The following is a 20138-nucleotide window of genomic DNA, read 5'->3' as shown; positions in this document are numbered from 1 at the left end:
CCGTTGCTATTTCCCTTGTAGCAACGGATTGTTTTTCCATTGTTAATTTCTTGTAGCAACGGAATTACAGTTGTTATTTTTTTCTTAGCAACGGATTTTTTCTTTTTTCCGTTGTTAGTTTTTGTAGCAACGGAATTTTGGTTGTTGTTTTCTTATACAATTGCAATATATGTATTGCAACAGAATTTCCGATGCTATTTTTTATTTACAACGGAATTTCCATTATCATTTGTTATTTTGCAACGGAATATCCGTTGCTATTCTTTGTTATTAATTATCATAGCTCTTAGCTACTAAATTTGTTTTTCACACAACCTGCACAATTTATTGCACAAATAAAAAAAATTACCCATTCAAACACGAATAATACAAATGATCCAAAAAAAAATTATCTCATCAAGTATCCATAATCCATCATTTCAATCATACAAAAAATACAAAAATACAATTAATCCATACAAATGATCCAACATTCAATTCATAACAAAAAAAACAAATTATCCATACAAATGATCCAACACTCTATCACAACCATAAATCCATCATTAACAATTCTCTAATCCATCAATACACTTGTCACCAACAAACAAAGTGAAATAAGAAGTCATCATGAACATTACTTTGATTTTCTTTGTTCCCTCTTCTTGGCCATTGTCTTCCTTTATTAACATCATAAAAATTTAAAATCCATCAAATAAAATTGCTATAGAAATACAATTGTGAAAAATAAACAAAGTAAAAGTAATATATGAAGGTACATTTAATTACCTTGAGTTTTTTTTGTTGCTCTCTTCTTGCCTCCAAGATCTTCCTCTATGACAATCATGAAATTTTAAAATCCATCAATTTAAATTGCAAGTAGAAATTTATATGTAAAGCACTAAAACTTAAGAGAAGTAAGATTCATTTTATATCTAAAATTATTTACTTGTTGGTGGAGGAATATTTGATCCAAATTTCTCCATCATGAAACTCATCATAATCTGAAATTGATTTTTTAAGTCGCTTATGTCACCTACGGCATTCTTCACTTGACTCACATCATCAGTCAATGATTCAAGCTTCTGCTCTAAACTCACAATTCTATCATCATTAAGAGAAACATCCATATGTGGAGTACTTGTAGAAGGACCACAAACTGAGTTAGTTGTGCATGCAGCTGCACTAGAAGTAGCATCAAATAATGCTTTAGAATTGACCATGGTGCCAAACCCATATACATGAGTGCGTGTAGCTATCTTTCCTCCAATTGATGACGCCCATGCTTCTGGATCAAACTCAGGATGATCAGAAGTATTATCACCATATTTTTCTGATAATGTAGATTGATATTTATCCTATACCAAGTGAAAAACATTAAAAAAAAAAGTTAATTGATTTAAGTTTACCAAAATATAAAGTAACAATTCACAATTTAAGGAATGAATTACAAATAATTAACATACACTAACAACTTTGGATTTATTATCTACAAAATCGCCACTTCCTTTTGACCGTTTATGAGTTCTCTCAAATAATTCTGGATAATGTATTGGTCGTTGAAGCTCTTCTTCCTACATAAGAAAAAATTTTAATTAGACTATACATATATTTTATTATTGCAAATATGTGTTTAACAAATTGGCAAAATTAAATCCATGATATGAGTGAAGTGAAAAAATTATATACCATTAGCTTTTGAGTAGCAAGAAATGAACGAGAACCGCTAGTGTGTTTTGTAATACTTCCTTCTTTTTCAGTTAAACGATTGGCCAATGCTTTCTTGGATTTGTTTTGCCAACTCTCTGTACTCCAAACTGTATCGATTAAAACATCCCAAATTTCAGTTGGCATCCAATGCCTTTTCATTCCTTTACACTTCTTAATATCAATAATATTAGTGACACCAGCTTCTTTCATAGCTTTTGTTCTTTCACCATTCAATGTATCCTTCAATCTCTCCTTACATGTCTTTTCCCATACTCTTCGTACATTAGGTTCCTCTTGTAGGGGCCAATTAAAATATTCCTAATATTGTGCATTAAAATTAAAAGTCACCTCAACAAAAGCAAGTTAAGATAAGATAAACACAATTGACAGTTACCCCAAATTTCTTCCACATAGCTTCTTTTACATCATCTGGAATTTTTCTCCACGTTGGCCACACCCCGGTAAAATAGTTTTTAATTATTTTAACAATAGTTGATGACACCCCTTTCTCCGCAAAAACACTGTAACAAGTTATAATTAGCGATTAAAAAATGAACATATATAAACAAAGAAATAGTTAATAAACCCAAAGAAAAAATCACTTGTGAATATATCACATTAAATACAAAAATTTCAATAAATTACCTATCACCAAGAATTGTCAAAGTACGTTTCTTATTTGCATCTTCTGGAGCGATTCTTCCTAAAGTAGGACCCCTTGTTCGACGTTGTCTTGCAACATCTTCACCTGCAGTCGATAATCCACCAGAACCTAATTCCAATGTCTCATTTACTATTGGTTCAATCGACGAATTGGATGGCACTTCAAGTGGTGGATCATTATTTGTTGATGTTTGGTTGCCTGGATTACCCATAGAAGATGCCATCATAACAGGTACTATATTAAAAGCTCTTAATTATCATCGGAGTAATGAAAAACATCTTCGTCATCATCTTCATATTCATCTCCATCATCTCCATCACCCACATTTTCTTCATCCCCGTCTTCATCGCCATTTTCATCTTCATCTTCATCTTCATCTTCATTAACTTCATCTTCAGCTTCTTGTTGTTCTTGAACAAATGAATTTATCTCCTCAAATATACCATTAGCAAGAACAATTGGGTTTTCAAGTTCCTCTAAAGGAGTAACATATGTAGAAATGCATATTTCATTTTCTTGATAAATGTCATCAACAAAATCAGCTGTACTTTCTTCATGAGTCTTCCTTGTAGAAACATGAAATGTACTCCTTGCCTTTGTTTTGAAAACAGCCCACCAATCACGGCGATCTCTCTTACTAGAGGGATAAGGAATATAACAAACTTGGTGAGCTTGATCAGCTAAAACAAATGGTTAATTGCTAAGAAGTGCTAATTTGTGTTTAATTTCAACAAGACCATGACGAGGATCAATCTTAACCCCTTTTTCCATATCAAACCAATGACATTTAAAAAGTATAACTTTGTTTCCAACACCAAAATACTCTAATTGGATAATATCCTCCAAGACACCATAAAAATCTCTCTCATAATCATTGTAAGAACTTCCTTTCACGCAAACTCCACTATTTTTTCGTATTGCGGTTATTCCCATAGTCTTGGGGTATGGAACTTGAAACCATTTGTAAAACAACCTTTGTAACATTGAGCAATTCGTCCAGGACCATACGACATTTCGACAACACGAGGATCAATTTCATCTTTATGTTTAGCCACCTAAAAGTGTAAGACATAGATCAATAATGTGTCACAAATATATGCATTCACTAGTAATACAATCATATTTTTATACAAAACTTACAAATTGTCTAAACCATTTTGGAAATCTTGTATCTCGTAATTTCTCTAGTTCCTTGTCAGATATATTCACACATTCTTTTTTTGCCATTTCATCGAACATCCTATATGTAAGAAAATAAAGTTAGTGATACTGATTAAGTTTAAATTTGTATTTTGCGCCATAAATACTAGTTAGAAAATAATACTTACTCCACATATGGATATATCTCTTCACAATTCATAAGTACATATAGTTCTGCAGCATAATGTTCTCCGTCTTCTAGAAATCTAGCATTATTCATTGGCCCAAAAGGTCGACCAGGATGAGAGAAAATTGAAAGTCGTCCTACAGATTCTACATCTCCACCATCGTCATTGCGAGGTACACGATTTAATCTTGTTTCCACAGTAGATTCAAAATACATTGAACAAAATGATGAGATTTCTTGAATGATATATGCCTCGCATATAGATCCTTCCACACATGCTTGATTTTTCACCTTTTTCTTTAAATGATGCAAAAACCTAAACATAAAAAATGGAACTATAAAGTTTAAGTTAAAATGTAAAATATTAGAGTAGAAAATGCAATGGAATACTACCTTTCAAATGGATACATCCAACGATATTGCACCGGTCCTCCAACCTTAGCCTCATAAGGTAAGTGTATTGGCAAATGTTCCATTGAGTCAAAAAATCCATGGGGGAAAATTTTTTCTAGTTTGCATATTGTTTCAACAATGGTAACTTCTAATTTGTCGACATGCACTGTATGTAGTTCAGTTGAGCATAAATCCCTAAAAAAATGTGCATGATTCAATGAGTTGCATCATATCTCAGAGTTGGGCACCATATCACGTATGACAATTGGCAGCAAAGCGTTGCATGAAAACATAGCGATCATGACTTTTCAACCCATAAAACTTGCACTCAACTTCATTGACACACTGAGATATATTTGATGCAAAACCATCAGGAAGTTTTAATTGTTTCACCCATGTGCAAACACGTTTCCTATCTTCTTTGCTCAAAGTGTCACGAGGGCTTGTGGGATGTAAATACGACCATTAGTTTCTACTAATTCCAATTCTTTGCGAGTGCAATACACTGCCAAGTCCTTACGAGCTTTTATGTTGTCTTTTGTTTTGCCCTTTATATCCATCATTGTATTGAATACATTCTCAAAAACATTTCTTTCAATATGCCATCACATCTAAATTATAGGCGTATAAGATTTGTGTGCCGATGAGGTAATTCCCAAAATATACTTTTCTTCACCCAATTATGACTTTTCTCAAACCCCATGAGCTTCTCTTCATTGCATTTTAGTGCCACATGTAATATCGGAAAACAATTCAACTGTGTCAATATTTCTTCACCTGATAATCGAGGAATTGGATAGTCACGCTCAACTCTTTTTGAAAAGTTATATTTTTGCCTCCTAAAAGGATGATCTCTTTGTAAAAATTGGCGATGACAATCAAAAAGCATGGCTTCCTCCATGAACCAACTTTGAAGGACTTAATAGGCCCAGTACTAATAGGGGCATGATAAAGTTCCATGAGTACTCAACCCGGACAACATGCCATAAGCTGGGAAATCATTAATTGTCCACAACAATGATGCTCTCATTGTGAAATTTTGTTTCTTAAAAGCATCATATGTTAGGATACCATCATTCCATAATTGTTTCAATTCATCTATCAAAGGCCGCAAGAACACATCAATGTTTTGACCTGGACTTTTTTTCCTTGGAATAACCATATTAAGAAATATATATGATTGATTCATGCACATCCAAGGTGGCAAATTGTAAACAACAAGCATTACCGGCCAAATAGAATATGGTTTTGCTGCAGGTCCAAAAGGACTAAAACCATCTGCACATAACCCAAGTCTCACATTGCGGGATTCTTGTGCAAAAGATGGGTACATTTGATCAAAGTGCTGCCATGCCTCCCCATCAACTGGATGCCTAAGAACTCCATCAGTGCTTTTATTAGTCACATGCCATATCATGTTTTCAGCAGTCTTTGCGGACATGTAAAGCCTTTGAAGTCTCGGTATAAGTGGCAAATAGCGTAAAATCTTGCAAGGAATTTGCTTTTGTTTCCCCTTTTTTGATTTCCCTAACTGTCTCATCTTATATCGTGGATGCCCACACATAGCACAATGGTCAAGTTTAGCAGCCTCTTTGTAAAACAACATGCAATTGTTTTGACAAACATCTATCTTCTCATAGCCCATACCTAGACTTTTCATCTTTTGCTTTGTTCTATAGAAGTTATTAGGCAAGCATTCATCTTGTGGTAGCATATACTTAATCATCACCATAAGACGATCAAAACATGCTTCACTCATGTTAAAATCAGATTTTAAATTTAGTAGTTGTGATAAAGCTGATAACTTTGAGTACTTGGTACAACCTTCATATAAGGGTTCGTCTGCATCATTCAGTAAAGAATAGAATGTGGATGCCTTGGGGTTTGGTTCTTCTTCCATGAAACTTGAACCCGTATCGTGATAACGAGGAATATTAAAAGTTGGGGAAATAAAATCCATCATCATTTGAGCATATGGATTTCGGGCTTCTATTTGAGGCATTGTGTGAATATGTTCATCTCCATATCTAGAGGATTGTCCAATTTCATGCTCTCCATGAGAAGTCCAAGATGTATAGCCAATCATAAAACCATTATAATAGAGATGTTTACGGACCATGTCGGCAATTTGAAACATGCTATTTTCACAACGGTGACAAGGACACTTTATAGAATCCCCACTTACAATAGTAGTTTGAGAATATGCAAAGGAAATAAATTCCTCAACTCCCTTAACAAATTCATCATTGATAAATGAAGCCCCATCCTTACGACAATACATCCAAGATCGATCTCTGTTCATGTTTCAAGGCTAACAAAGCTACCAAGTAAACAATCTGTTCTCACATAAAACAATAAATTTGTGTTACAATTTCACCAAGGCTTATCTAACTTGAAATAAAAATAAAATCTATTGAAAATAGTTCAAAGTGATCAACCATATTTACTCTAACTAGTATATCATGCAAAGTATAATCACTTTTAATTTTCATAAACACATTAATTCACCATAAACAATAAATAAATACAATCAACTCAAAACAAAACATTAAAAATAAATAAATACTTTATTATGGGCATGCATTTACTTTACTTATGAAATAAATAAATACATAAATAAATAAATGCAAGAAAATGAAGCCAATTTCAACTTACCAAATATGGTTTCCCTTCAATTGTTCGAGTAATGATGATTTTGTGCAAAAGAAATTCCAAAATCTTCACTCACACCAAAGAAATAGAAGATGTCTTCAGTGAACCCGGCCTTCTCCTATAGATGAGAAAATAGAAGATAAATACTCTTTTTTATCTAAAAATAATTATAATCTTAAAATAAAAAAAAATTCTTTCAGTTTAGAAATAATCAAGTTCATATATATAATCCCTAATACAATATCTTTTATTTATTATAATATGTATAGTAACATTCATTTAATTTATGAAAAAGGAAGAGAACATAACTAAAAAATATTATATTAACTTAATTAGAAAGACAAAGTCAAAGAAATTCCAAACTCCATATATAAAATAAATAATTTATAATAAAAAAAACATTCTAATGAAAATTGACCCTATTTCATATAATAGGGTCAATTTTTGCCCAATAAACCTTTGTATTTTGTAAGCGGTTCATGTCAAAAATTATCGGAATATATAACATCTAAATATATCATATAATAATTACATAATAATTAGCGGAAGCAAAAATATTTACCTCCATCCATAGCTATTAGACCAAGAGCTGTGAGGAAACCACAATAATATTTCCAATCTATTTTGTTCTCTCTTATAGATTTATAATAAAATGGGGTGGTGTTGGTTTGTATATAAACTCTATTTCAAAATTTAAATTTATAATTATTTAAAATAACAATTAGGATTAACATAGGATCTTAAAATTAAAGTCATAAATAATTTAATTTACAGGTGATTACCCGAGTAAAATAATAATAATCAATTAAAAAAAAAGAATCCACAAACGAGCAGGTCCTGTGCATAGACGCAAATAGTCCGCATGGCCACCGGTTTACTAATTAAAAACTATAGTTACTACTATTATATATATTTACATATAATATTTATAAAAATATCACAATTAAAACATTGTAAATTAACTTATACCCAAGCCAAATACCAATCTATTTCTGAACCAATGAAGATGTGGTGTAATAAATTCCATATCTGCATATCGTAGAAGAACTACCTAACATTGATATTCATCCATGTGTCCTCTTGATTATCATTAAGTCTTGTGTTGATAAGGATCGTAAAACAGGGATCTTCTTCCAACTCTTTGTTATTGTCTTTACACAAAAAGATTGACAAAATATTAAATTAGGAGACTCCACAGAAGACAAACCTGTAATTAAAGCACCACCAAGAGATACTATTAGAAGTTATTATAATAATCAAATTATTCTCTTTTAAAACAAAATAACTGACTTATGTTTTAATTAAATAAATAATCAACTTTTAATAAAAACTTAAAACTAGATTATATATATATATATATATATATATAACAGAAAACCAGGGCCAAGCAAACCTTTAAACATGGTTTACTTTCCTTTTCTCCTCTACTCAATCTGAACACAATGGATGACAGAGTCTTAATACTAATTGAAAACATGCTTGAGAGTGGACCTAGTTTAAGGAAATGGGCAGCATGAATTGATTGATTTCATTTTCCTAGCAAGTGGTCACCAAAAAATTCACAAAGGCACCTTTCAAGATGGCCAAAGAAGCATTCAATCCAAAGTGGCGGAGTTAAATGATGGTCAGGCTTATTGGTGATGCTTCATTCGTAAAAGTAGCATCAATCAATGTTATCATAATTTTTTTTCATCATCATAGCTATTAAACAAGTGTTGAGAAGTGTATACCTTTACACAGAGGGCAGCTGCTGAACCTTTTTTCAGAATTTATAAATGGATAGGTGCTGCAAGTTCAAACCAAAACACAATGAAATAATAATAATAATAACAATAATAACATGCTAAAACAATTTTTCTGTTCTTGGTCACTGCAATATCATAATTTTCAGGTTTTGCAAGGTGATAAGAGCTTCATTAGTTTGTACATTAAGAGTAAAAAACAAAATTGCTTCAATTCTATGAAAAGCAATGCGATAAAAGGAGACAATCAACTTCAATTGAAAGAAGAGATAAGTCATATAACTTGAATTAATTGGGCCAGATGGAAAAAACACAGGCATACCTTTTGATACAAATGCCGATTTGAAAAATATAGTGATAAGAAGAATTTCAATTATGACGGTTCCTATGAGAATTATCAAAACCATTAGCAACAGAGTATCAGTGAGAACTATTTGATGCCAATGGGATATGTAGTCTTGAGTTCATACCAGTTGATCAGTATATCATGAGACAGATTATATGTATGCTAGATATTGTTTGAGTACAAACAATTCCAGAACAACATGAAATGAGGCAAGTAATTTTCTTTTGTTACCGCAAGGCCAACTGCCTTCTTCTTTAAAATTCCCACAGGTTCTCCCTCCTTAATGCTTCCGCTTCTTCAGGGGTGAAGTCATTCTGGATGCGGAATGTTTCCCGGAGTTCATTGGCAGTGTGCCCCTTTATCAATTCCGCAAATTTTTTTGCCGCAGAGGTGCAGGAGACTACTAATGAGGAGACTGTTAGCGGCCTGATTGCATAATGATAATTATTAGCTGAAAGCTGAATAGAACTATCTAATGGATGAAGTGTCTTGTTCTGCTGATCAATATTAAAACTATAACATCAATATAAACAAGACGTTACTAAGAACATGTAGCCTTGAAGGAATAGTATCAAGTGAAAGCAACAGTTGGAAGAAATGAATGGACATAGAAAAATTCTATTGATAAATAAATCAGAAACATACACTTACACACACACACACACAGCAATAGGAATGCTGCAGTTGAAACTATATGGAGAAAATCTGGATGCATGGCAGATTTGATCAGCCAAATCTACAAAGTCCTAATTTCTAAACTTATACAGTCAGATCACAGCAAGAAAGGACTGCATTAATTCTTTATAGAAAACTCTTTGTCAATCAATAAAGAGAAGCAAACTGGTAATCCAACCTTTAAAATAATTTACGATAGCCTACTAATTGCAGCAAAGAAAGTATTTTGATAAAAGTAAAATGCAGCCTATAGTGAGAGTGCACTAACAATTTCTGAAAAATATTTGAAAATAAAAAGAATTTCACAGCAAAATTTGCCTTCAAGGGAGTCCAAAACCAAATAGGCAATTAAGAATAATAGTATAAAAGCAAGGTAAGAATTCTGAGCTTAATACTAATCCAACATTATGAGCTACTAATGTAATTATTTGCAAGCACTGAAACAGACTTCTCCTTATTGAAAATACTAAATGCTATTATGTGCACCAAAAATGTGACAGTAAATTGAGAACAGGGTTGCAGTACCTGAAAATAGTACAAAGCAATGGTTGGAGATAATAATTCAGAATCATATATGAGGTGTAATTGAATGTCAGATCATCACTAGAAGTTCAAAGTTTAGTCATTCATTATGTTTGTTTTGAATACAGTGTAGACAAATAGCAGCTTACAAAGAAAAATATGGAAGAAGAGAGTAATCAACAAATTACTACACTTCCTCCAAGAGATACTATTAGAAGTTATCATAATAATATTTTAGGAACTGTCACAGATTTATTTAAAAAGAAAAAGACTTCAACAGAACCATTAAGTGATGTAATTAAACAACTAGTCGACCCAGTTCAATAGCTAAAACAAATGCAAGATACTACGACTGAATTAGTCCCAGCGGAAATCCTTTATAAACATGGAATTTGGGAAACAAAAGCAATGGTGTATCAACACAAGAGTAATCAAGTAATATCTTGTTGTGATTCTACTCAACAGGTAACTTTAGATTTTATCAATAAAAGATCTAAAAAGAAATTACATGAGAGTAACTATAAACTCATCCATGTAGGACTAATTTTAATAGGAGTATATTCACTTCACAGACACAATATGGGTAGCAAAGTGATGGTTGCACTAGTAGATGCATCTAGTAGTGACCCGAAGTTAGCTATTATAGGATCTATGAAGGTTGACATGTCAGGGCTAAGACAAATTTGTTATTTAGCCCCAAATATGCTGATCTCTATAAAAGATTTTAGTAAACATATAAAATAAGTAATAAAAATCAAAGGATATGACTCAATGTCAGACAGAGAAAATCTCCTAATTTCAAAAGCATTAGTAGGAAGAATTGGTGATGATCCTACCACAACATATAATTTACAGATTTAACAATTTCACAAACCACATATCAACAAACTCCAAAGATCAGTCACCCGACCAACATAGAATATTGGCCTAGTTCAGAAAACCAGCACAATGCATCTTCTTCAACATCAATTAGAGACGATGAAGAAGAAAATAAAAATATTAAACGCAACTATACATGAAAATCAAAATAGATTTCTTTCATGTGGTGGTAAAAGGACTAAAGGAAAGCATGGTACCAACAGGGAAGCGCTCGTCGGTGTTGCGTCTCGCCGGAGATCCGAATGCCCACTCCAAACCCGATGAACAATAGCCCCAACCCAAGCAAGCACACGGCACCCAGGAGTCCCCGATGTAGGCCCCCAAGCACGCACTCCGATTGTTGCACCCACAAACCCCTGAGCACAGTGACAACGAGGACGAGAAAGAGAGAAGAGCTCTAGAAACCAAGACAGTGACAACGAGGACGATGATGTGCTGGAGGACGCTAATGGCGGCAGAGTTGTAGATTGGCGCGCACTGGAGTTGTAGATCGGCACTGCGATTAGGATTAGGGTTGGGTATTAAACAATAACGAAGAGATTGAAGTTGGATCAAGGTGAAAGGAAATGGAGATAGAAGCAATTACCGAGAGGATGAGGGATGAGAAGCTGAGAGACGGAGAAGGGAAGCAATTACCGAGTGGATCTCACACCAAAGCCGACGAGAAGAGAAGAGAAAAGAAGAGCACGGGAAAAGGGATAGGGCAACGATGCAGGGTTAAAAAGAAATATTATAAGGGGTTATATTTTATATAACCCCTTATAATTATTAACTTTTAATATTTTAAATATGTAATCATGTACAATCAAACAAATATATTAATTAATTAATATTATTTTTTTTATAAAAAATAAACAAATTACATCAGGGCATACATTAATATGAAATTAATATTTTTTAATATATTTATATCATCAACTCCACTCGATATTGAAATATACTATTTATTACTTATTTATTATTAATTTTAAAGTTTATTAAATATTTATTTTTTTTAGAAATATATATATATATATATTAAAAAAAATGGATAAACCCAATCAAACCTTTCATACCCTCTCTCTTTGTGACCCTTTATTTATTCTTTTCTTTCCTTGAAATTAATTATTGTTTGAAAAAAATCCAAAAAATTAAGGTTTATTCTTATTTTTATTATTATATAGAAAAACAAACTCAATTTGAGACTTAAGTTTTTTTTCCTTTTCTTTATATATATATATATATATAGGATAATCACACATTATTAAAAAGTGAAAATGTATTAATGAATAATATATAAATTACAAATATTAATAAATAATATATATATATATAAGTTTGGAATAGGAACGGATTTATTCCGTAGCTATTAATCTAAATTCCGTAGCAATATTTTAAAATTCCATCGGTAATGTAATAAAAACAAGTTGAACTTCTGAAGCTTTATTCCGTCGGTAATCTAATGTGATTCCGTTTCCAATACTTACAAATAACGACGGAATGAATCCGTAGCAATTTATTAGCAACGGAAATAGGCAAGAAAATTAGGGCGCGTAAGCTCTAGCAACGGAATAGCAACGGACTTATTCTGTTGCTACATTTCCGTTGCTATTAATCACACTTCCATTGCTATATTATACAATTCCGTTGGTAATGTAATAAAAACAAGTTGAACTTCTAAAGTTTTTTTTCGTCGGTAATCCGACGCTAATTCCGTCGCTAATGTTTACAAATAGCAACGAAATAAATCCGTAGCAATATTTCCGTTGCCTATTCCTGTATTTCTTGTAGTGCTTGTTTTCTCCTTGTTTTCTTCATCCTTGCTAGAGGAATCTAGTGCTTGTGGTAAATGATCATTTTTGAGACTTGATTCTTGTGCTATCTTCTTGTTGTTGTGTAGAAGGTTGTTGGAGTATGATCCCCTTGTTTGTTTTTCAAATATTGTTGTAATCTTGGGTGAACTTTGTGTTTGCAACTTCGGAGTTACTGTAGCAACAGTGAGTTCTCCTTGTTTTCTTGGTTTCTTTGGCTTAGAGGGAAGCCTAGAATCTTTGGAGTTCTTTGGAAATCCTTGGTCTTAATTTTGAGCTAACCCTTGACCTCGTTGAGGTTTTTTTTGCGTGCTTAATCTTGGTTTCTTGTTTGTGTGTGTGTGTGTGTCGTGGTTGGTTAGGTGGTGAGGGATCAGTTCGAGGCAAGGAATAGGCGGAGGAGTAACACTCTTGAGGGCTATACTCGCCTAAGTTTGGTGAGTGGGATTATTAAGCATGACCTTATGGAAAACTATCAATATCTATATGCTTTTATACTCTATCTTACTTAATGAGATTTCGTTCATTTCACAATTGATTTTGAGATGCTTATTGCTTTGGAAATAACTTTATGGCTTGATATGCTTCTTTTATACAAAGTTTGTGTTCAAGGAAAGAATTTCCAGGTTGTTTCTTGTGTTGGAGTTTGTAAAACGATTTATGTTAAAAGCTTGAGTTTTGCTTGTGCTTTTATCATTTCCTTGTAGTAATGGCTAAGGTATTGTTGATTGATGGTTTTGTTGGCTATTGTACTCCATGAGGAGTTATGCTTATTGTTGAGTTTTTATGGTGATACCCTACTGCAGTAGGTGATCTCCACTACCAGCCTTTTGAGGTGGTGTGGTAGACTGGTTTATTACTATGAGGGCCAATTCAGCTGGTAGTGTAGAGTCTTGACTGGATATTCATCATGTAGTCGGAGTCACTAACCGGTGAATCGATAGGTCAATGTTAAGGGCATGAGTACCTTAATGGCTCTGAATCTAACCAGGGCCATGGCGAAGGCTTGGAGAATTTTTTAGACCACTTTATGCTCGGTGAGTGTTGGGTGTTGCTTTATATTGTGTTTGAGATTTATTTCTATTGAGTTGATTTGTAGTGTCATCTCGAATTGGTGGTGAGTGAGCGAAGCCTAGTTGTCGCTCTTAGGAGGGCAGTCTCCAATAAATTCAATTTGGCACTAGTATTATAATTGATTATTTCGAAACTCATATTATTTAGTTGTTATACTTGTATTTTGGAACTATTTTGGTTTATATGTTTTATGGTGAAAGATTAGCTTGAAGTGAACTTGCTTTCATATTTTTGAGCCCTGTGTTTGGTATTTTGTGAATTTGATGTTGTAAAACCCTACTTAAAGTAAAAAGCTTTCTTAACTCTAGTTTTATTAGTTTGTTTTGGAGATCACTACTATGTGTAATTATGTTCGAAACTAGTTATGCTATTAGTAAAGTATTATTATTTTGGTGGTTTATGATTATTATAATTTTGGTATATTATTGGTAGAGTTATGCTAACCTCCCCTCACTAAGTAACTTTAGTTGCTCACCCCTCTTTTCTTCCTCCCAGGCTGTTACATGTAGTAGGTGCGGCGGTATGGCAGCGTGCTAAGCATTTTCTATTGTTCCACCTTCTATTTTTCTCCCTTTCAGTTTATGTATGTTTATCTTGGTCATGAATAGATTGTTAAGTCTTGGTTCCACTAGTGTGTATAGAACTCTGTTCCATAGTTTTGTATCAATGGAACTCTTAAACTCTTGTGTACCAGCTTTGTTGTTGTTGTTAGTTTTGCTACACTGTGCATTTATGAACCTCTCTATTTCGGCTTACTCTTGTTGTTGTTGTTGTTGTTGTCGTTGCTTCCGCTGTGTAGCATTGTATTTCTATACCTTATACCAGTGTAGAAATTGTTGTTTTTCAGGATTATTGGTTAGCCTTAAGGCGTCCCGAGGGTTGAGTAGTGTGGTTTCTTTCCTCGGGATTATCGCTGCGGTTGCCTCGTCCAGTGGACCTGCGGGTTGGGGCGTGACACAATACTTCTCTTCGTAGGTAATAGATGCTTGCTCTATAGAGAGGCAGATTCACAAGTGTTATTGTAATATCTTAGAATTTTTTTTGTTTCTCAATTGAAAATAAATTATATTACTTTTTCTATTATGTTTTAAGTCTAAAGGGTCCTTTTGTTTTGTTTGAGGTCTAGTAAGTTTTTTTCTTATTTATGGATGGAAAGTCATTTTCAAAGATTCCATATAAATTTCATATATGAAAACGAGATAGTCCCCTTTCAGAAAAATCTAACGTAATGAGATAGAGATCACCTTAAGATTTTCTTTCCCTTTTATCTTATCGTAGCTTATATATAGGGCGTTCTCCGGGCAAGCTCGAAAGCATTAGATAAGAAGCCCTTTTCTTTTTTATTGACTTACTTATTAGATTAAATCTAGGTCCCGGTTAGTTCCTTTTGATCAAGTATAGAATTTTATATGTATGTTATCTGTAAGATTGAGTATGGAATTCTATTTACTTGCTTTAAATTGAGTATCCGCTTCCCTTCTTTTCCTGTTAGGATTGGAAAACCTGTATTTTACATATCCATATGATCGAGTCCTTGGGTTTCTGAAATAGTGTAAGAAGTGGTTTGAATCATTGCTATTTAACACGGATTTGTTCTAAAAAAGTTGAGGTATTTCAAATTGTTTGTTGACACCATACAAGCGCCGTATTCTAGGAGCCTAAACTATGTGATTAGATAAATCCTCCTCTATCTGTTGCGGGTCAAAGGCTCCTTCTCCTTCCACTTCTTCAAACTACGATTCATATTTTTCATATTGAAATCTCTGATCATCGATAGAACTTCATCGAATGACTAAATATCGAAATGGATCCTATTTGAATTCTTTTTTTTATTTGTTTTGTAATAAAGTAAGTAGATCTATTTATACATTCAGATAGAAATACACTAGACTAGGTTAGGTTGCACAAAAATAAATAGTTTTTTCGTACCCGTTATGGGAAAAGATTTTATAAGATTTAAAAGGTCCGTTGGGCACCTAATCGTTATGTCATAATAGATCCGAATTTCTCAAGAGCTTATTTGCCAATAGCCTTTTCTTTTACTCATCTGTTTCTCTCCTCTCTCAGAAATCACTGGATTTCCTTTCTTGTTCCTTGGTATTTTTCAGTGTTTTTTATGTTTTCTTTCCAAAATTTTCAGAATTCCTTTTTTTTGGTGTGTGTGTGTGTGCATGCGCACGTGTGTTGCTAGTTTGTAGGATGTCTAATTACATTTTTTTTTCATTTTTTGTGCTTTTTTATTTTATTTTATTGGAGTTTAATTTCTTAGGGTTTCTGAATACTCTTTAGTGTTATTAGTTTCCCTTTTTTTTCTCGATCTTATTTTTGCTATTTTGAGTCTTTCTTGGTTTTAATGGAGTTTAAGTTCTTAGTAGCCATCCCAAGATCTTATTACCAATAACCTTTATATTGCTTTTTGATCTTACTTCTCTTTAGGAAATCATTGATTTCCTATTATTTATCCCTAATATTTTTCAATTTTTTTTAAAGGTTGTATAAGTTCCATTGTTTTTTGGGATTGTTAAATTTACTCTTCTTTGTGTCTAGATTTCCATGGTTCCTGATCTCTAGTTATTTCTATTTTTAGAAATTTATGATATCTTGGTCAGTTTCATACAATTAATCTGGTACAAGGTCCAAAACTAGAAAGAAATAAACAAAGGGAGGTTTTTGTGGAGTTTGGCTTGTCATGAGTTATCCCACAAGTGCACTCTTGATCTCTTTCTAAACATCTCAATAAGATTACTATTAATTATTCTCTAAATGGGTTCCTATAAGCATGTGCTTCTGAGAGAAAATCAATTACACTAACCCTTCAAGCTCCAATTTTGTCAATTTGATCCTTCATTTGCGAATTTGTTACACTATAATACCCTTTGTTCTGGTTTTTCAATTGAACTACCTTTTATTGTTAGGACAAATAGTGTGTTTAATAACATAATAATTTTATTTTCTGTAGTTGGCCATAATTCATGATGCATTATTCCATGATAGTTGTGTGAAGAACAACTTACTTCCTAATTATCTTCTCTTCTTTGAAAACACTATTAGTAGTGTGAGAATTATTGGAACATATTTATAGATTTTTAGCAACATGTTGGTTAATCTATATTTTCATAATCTTGCAGGCTGACAGTGCAATAGCTGCTCTGAACTGCAGCAGCGTGGTTCTTGGATCCTTGCCCATAAGGTGACACTTTTTGTGTCTGTATCTATTGCGTTACTAATATTTGGTCAGCCCGATATGAGATGAACTTAAATCCTTGTAAATAAATCAAGGTTAGTCCTTCAAAGACTCTAGTGCATCCACGTGCCCCTCGCCCATCGCTACATTGAAGACTGAAGGTCTGATATGATTGTTGTAGCATGTTATATATACAATACATGGACATAAGTTAATCTCTCTCGTCATTTCATCTAGTTCTCTTTTGTACCAAGTTGAGTATTTAGTTTTCCTATAGAGGGAACAGATTCTTCTTTCTTAGCATGTAGAGTTGGTTGCAATGTCAGAGGCTCTGAACTTTTGAAGTTCAACGCACATGGTGAATCTTATCCCATAACTAAATCGGTCTTCACCAAACAACAATCTTTAATTATGCCTGAATCTAAGGTTTTCATGTGATTGTCATGTTTCAGGTTGTATGATCAGTGAGAAATTTCCCACCCATGTTTTGCATGTGAGAAGTGATTACTGTTATCTCAAAAGCTGATTATATTACTTTTGGCATACTTACTTTGGCCTATTTATATTTTTGTACTGCCCTTTGTTGCTATTAAGTGTAGCAATACCATTCATTTTGGAATCACTTGATTTATGAAATTTGTTTTTGCATATAAAATAGTACTAGGGGAAAAAAATAGAAAATGGTGATTTATTGCCAGTCTTGATGTAGTAGATGTATAGCTTTTATTTTCAATTGATTTGGTATCTATTTTTGTTATCTTCATTGCTTTATTATATTGGTGAGAATGGTTTTGGTTATGTCTATATGGTAATAATTTTATGCCACTCTAAATTATAATTTCTAATTAGCTTATGAATCAGATTTTAATTTTGTTTTTGTGTTGATAATGACTTTAGGTAAAGCTTGCACTACAACAAAAAACGCCATTTGCGACACATTTTTGCGACACAATAAATCCAAAATGTGTCGCAAATTACAATTTGCAACATAATCTGCAACTCAGTAGAATGTGTCACGTTTCAGATGTCACAAATTTTTGCGACACTTTTAAAGAATGTGTTGCAAATTTGCGACACAAAATGAAAAAGTTGCAAATTTCATCGCAATTTATGGGTTTTTTGAGACAATATTTGCAATTCAATTTGCAATGATATGCGACATTATTTGCGACACATTTTGTGTCACAAATTATGTTGCAAATGTGATTTTTTTGCAATAAAACTTGCAATACATTTTGATTGTCGCAAAATTTTGTCGCAGCTTGTGTTGCAACTATGTAACAGTTTTTGCAACAAATCTTACAACACATTTATATTTAAAAAGAGTGAGGAGAGAGAGGCATAGAAATTTAAATCACCATGAATTAAGTTTTAAAGGGACTAATACCAAATAGTCATGCTTATTCGTTAAAAAAATCACCAAAAGTTTTGATGGAAGTGAATAAGGGTGAAGCTAGAGAATTGAAAATAAATGTCTATGGAGGAGTTGTCTTACAATTACCAACAAATTAAAACCCTCATTTTTGGTTGAGACAAATATAATTTTATTTTGTTAAACTTTGCGACACATTTTGCAATACCAATAGATCAATGAAAATAATGTGTCGCAATCTGTGTCCCAAACTAAATTTTGCGACACATTTTGCGATGTCAATAGATCATTGCAAATAATGTGTTGCAATCTGTGTCGCAAACCAATTATATGCTGAGTCCCAAATTTTTGTGACACATTTTGCAACATTTTTAGATGGTTGTTTTTTTGCGATGCAATTTGGTTCTTTCTGCAACGTTTATTGGTTTTTTATCTCACATTGTTGCAATTTGTATCGCAAATTTGTGACACTTTTATGTGTCGCAAATTTATGTGTTGCAAATAGCATTTTTTCTTGTAGTGTTGACGATGGAACAAAAGTTGCTATAAAAGGAGTGAAAGAGTGCTATCCTCTGAGTCAAGGCAAGGAGTGAAAGAGTTCTTATCTGAGCTGACTGTGATATCTAGTATAGTGCACATGGTGAGGATGGTTGAATACATTCACTTTATCACTGTTTATCTTATGAAGTAGAGTGCACATGCAGATCGTTTTCCATTCATTTTCTTGTTCTTTTATTACATATTAATTGAACAAGAATGAAAGTAGTGATGGGATGGAATCAATAGGAAGGTTTTTTTTTCTGTCTAAACTTTTTTAGCCATTTCGTATTATTACTGAGCATAATTTCTAGTACCTAAATCAAAATTTAATGCCCAGATTCAAGTATTATAGTATCAAATATAGGGGTCAGGATTAAAAAAATAAAAAATAAAGCACCCTGATTATTGCCCAAATAAATGTTGACTCTAACCACATCCATTACATGAATTTACGGAACATTGTGTGAGAAGAATAAAATTAGGAAGATTATAAGTATATATGAAAGACATCAAAATGGTTGCTTACATTAGATAAGAGACTAAAAACACTAAGAGTAAGAATTTTGGTGTTGACTAGGAACAGCATGTGGATTAATAGGATAACTTTGGTTATTTACAGCTTGTGGTTCAGGAGATTGCAATGCAGCTGACAAAAACTCTCCAATGGTGCCAAGTTGCGAGCTCTTTATTAAAAAAAAAAGCAGTTGCCAAAATTTGATGGGATTTAAATGTCAAAAGTCTTTAGGGGGGATGCATATAGGGTTGATTTGTTTGCATAATAGGCCTACAGTGTAATGCTACTCATTTGAACTTCACAGCATAATATTGGTCTACGCAGGAAACAAATTAATCTATCCCAAATATTGGCTTGTTACAAAATCTATGCATGTTAGAGATCCACTTTCAAACATAAGCTGCACTATTAGTAATTTGTGTATGTGTGATATTGTTATATAAAGTGTCATAATTGTTTGATAATTAGTAATTTTTTTTAGCCATTTGGTGATTTATTTCATCATTTTCATGTTGTAGATTTGACATTTACACATGATCGTCTTATTGTAAGTATTTATTTTTCATTGCACTTTCATGTTGTAGGTTTGGCATTTACACAGGATCATCTTGTTGTAAGTATTTATTATTCATTAAACCACTCTCGCTGAATGTATTATTACATTAAAGTTACATGAAGAAAATGAATGATTCCAATTTAAGATTCATCTACTGCTTGCTATGCACATCATAGAGGATTTACTATTGAAGGGCATATTTTTCTACATTTTAAATTA

The 20138-nt window shown here is 32.8% G+C and overlaps 3 protein-coding genes across 4 annotated transcripts; all 3 read right to left on the bottom strand.

Annotated features, from left to right (window-relative positions):
• Positions 1–386: 386 nt before the first annotated feature.
• On the bottom strand, positions 387–3079 carry LOC120251571. Of its 2 annotated transcripts, none has more exons than XM_039260135.1 (7): positions 2335–3079; positions 2084–2210; positions 1669–2007; positions 1446–1553; positions 929–1337; positions 769–813; positions 387–655 (listed from the first exon to the last, which is right to left on the bottom strand). In XM_039260135.1, the coding sequence occupies exons 1-7, from the start codon at positions 2577–2579 to the stop codon at positions 546–548; spliced, it is 1383 nt and encodes a 460-aa protein (XP_039116069.1). In that variant the 5' UTR covers positions 2580–3079; the 3' UTR covers positions 387–545. The 2 variants fall into 2 exon arrangements, with proteins under 2 accessions (XP_039116069.1, XP_039116070.1); XM_039260136.1 differs by having other exon boundaries at positions 388–659.
• Positions 3080–3117: 38 nt separating this feature from the next.
• LOC120251572 lies at positions 3118–4273 on the bottom strand. Its single transcript, XM_039260137.1, has 4 exons — positions 4074–4273; positions 3682–3996; positions 3494–3593; positions 3118–3408 (listed from the first exon to the last, which is right to left on the bottom strand). The coding sequence occupies exons 1-4, from the start codon at positions 4154–4156 to the stop codon at positions 3277–3279; spliced, it is 630 nt and encodes a 209-aa protein (XP_039116071.1). The 5' UTR covers positions 4157–4273; the 3' UTR covers positions 3118–3276.
• A 734-nt stretch (positions 4274–5007) lies between these two features.
• On the bottom strand, positions 5008–11592 carry LOC120251277. Its single transcript, XM_039259836.1, has 7 exons — positions 11476–11592; positions 11087–11385; positions 8790–9239; positions 8482–8511; positions 7777–7876; positions 6729–6843; positions 5008–6409 (listed from the first exon to the last, which is right to left on the bottom strand). Exon 7 carries the CDS (start codon positions 6373–6375, stop codon positions 5008–5010), a length of 1368 nt encoding a protein of 455 aa, XP_039115770.1. The 5' UTR covers positions 6376–6409; positions 6729–6843; positions 7777–7876; positions 8482–8511; positions 8790–9239; positions 11087–11385; positions 11476–11592.
• Between the last annotated feature and the right edge of the window lie 8546 nt (positions 11593–20138).

Source organism: Dioscorea cayenensis, chromosome 20 (genome assembly GCF_009730915.1).
Source record: "Dioscorea cayenensis subsp. rotundata cultivar TDr96_F1 chromosome 20, TDr96_F1_v2_PseudoChromosome.rev07_lg8_w22 25.fasta, whole genome shotgun sequence".
NCBI classification, from domain to species: domain Eukaryota; kingdom Viridiplantae; phylum Streptophyta; class Magnoliopsida; order Dioscoreales; family Dioscoreaceae; genus Dioscorea; species Dioscorea cayenensis.
The sequence above is the reverse complement of the archived record's forward strand: the minus strand, read 5'-3'. Positions and strand labels throughout refer to the sequence as shown.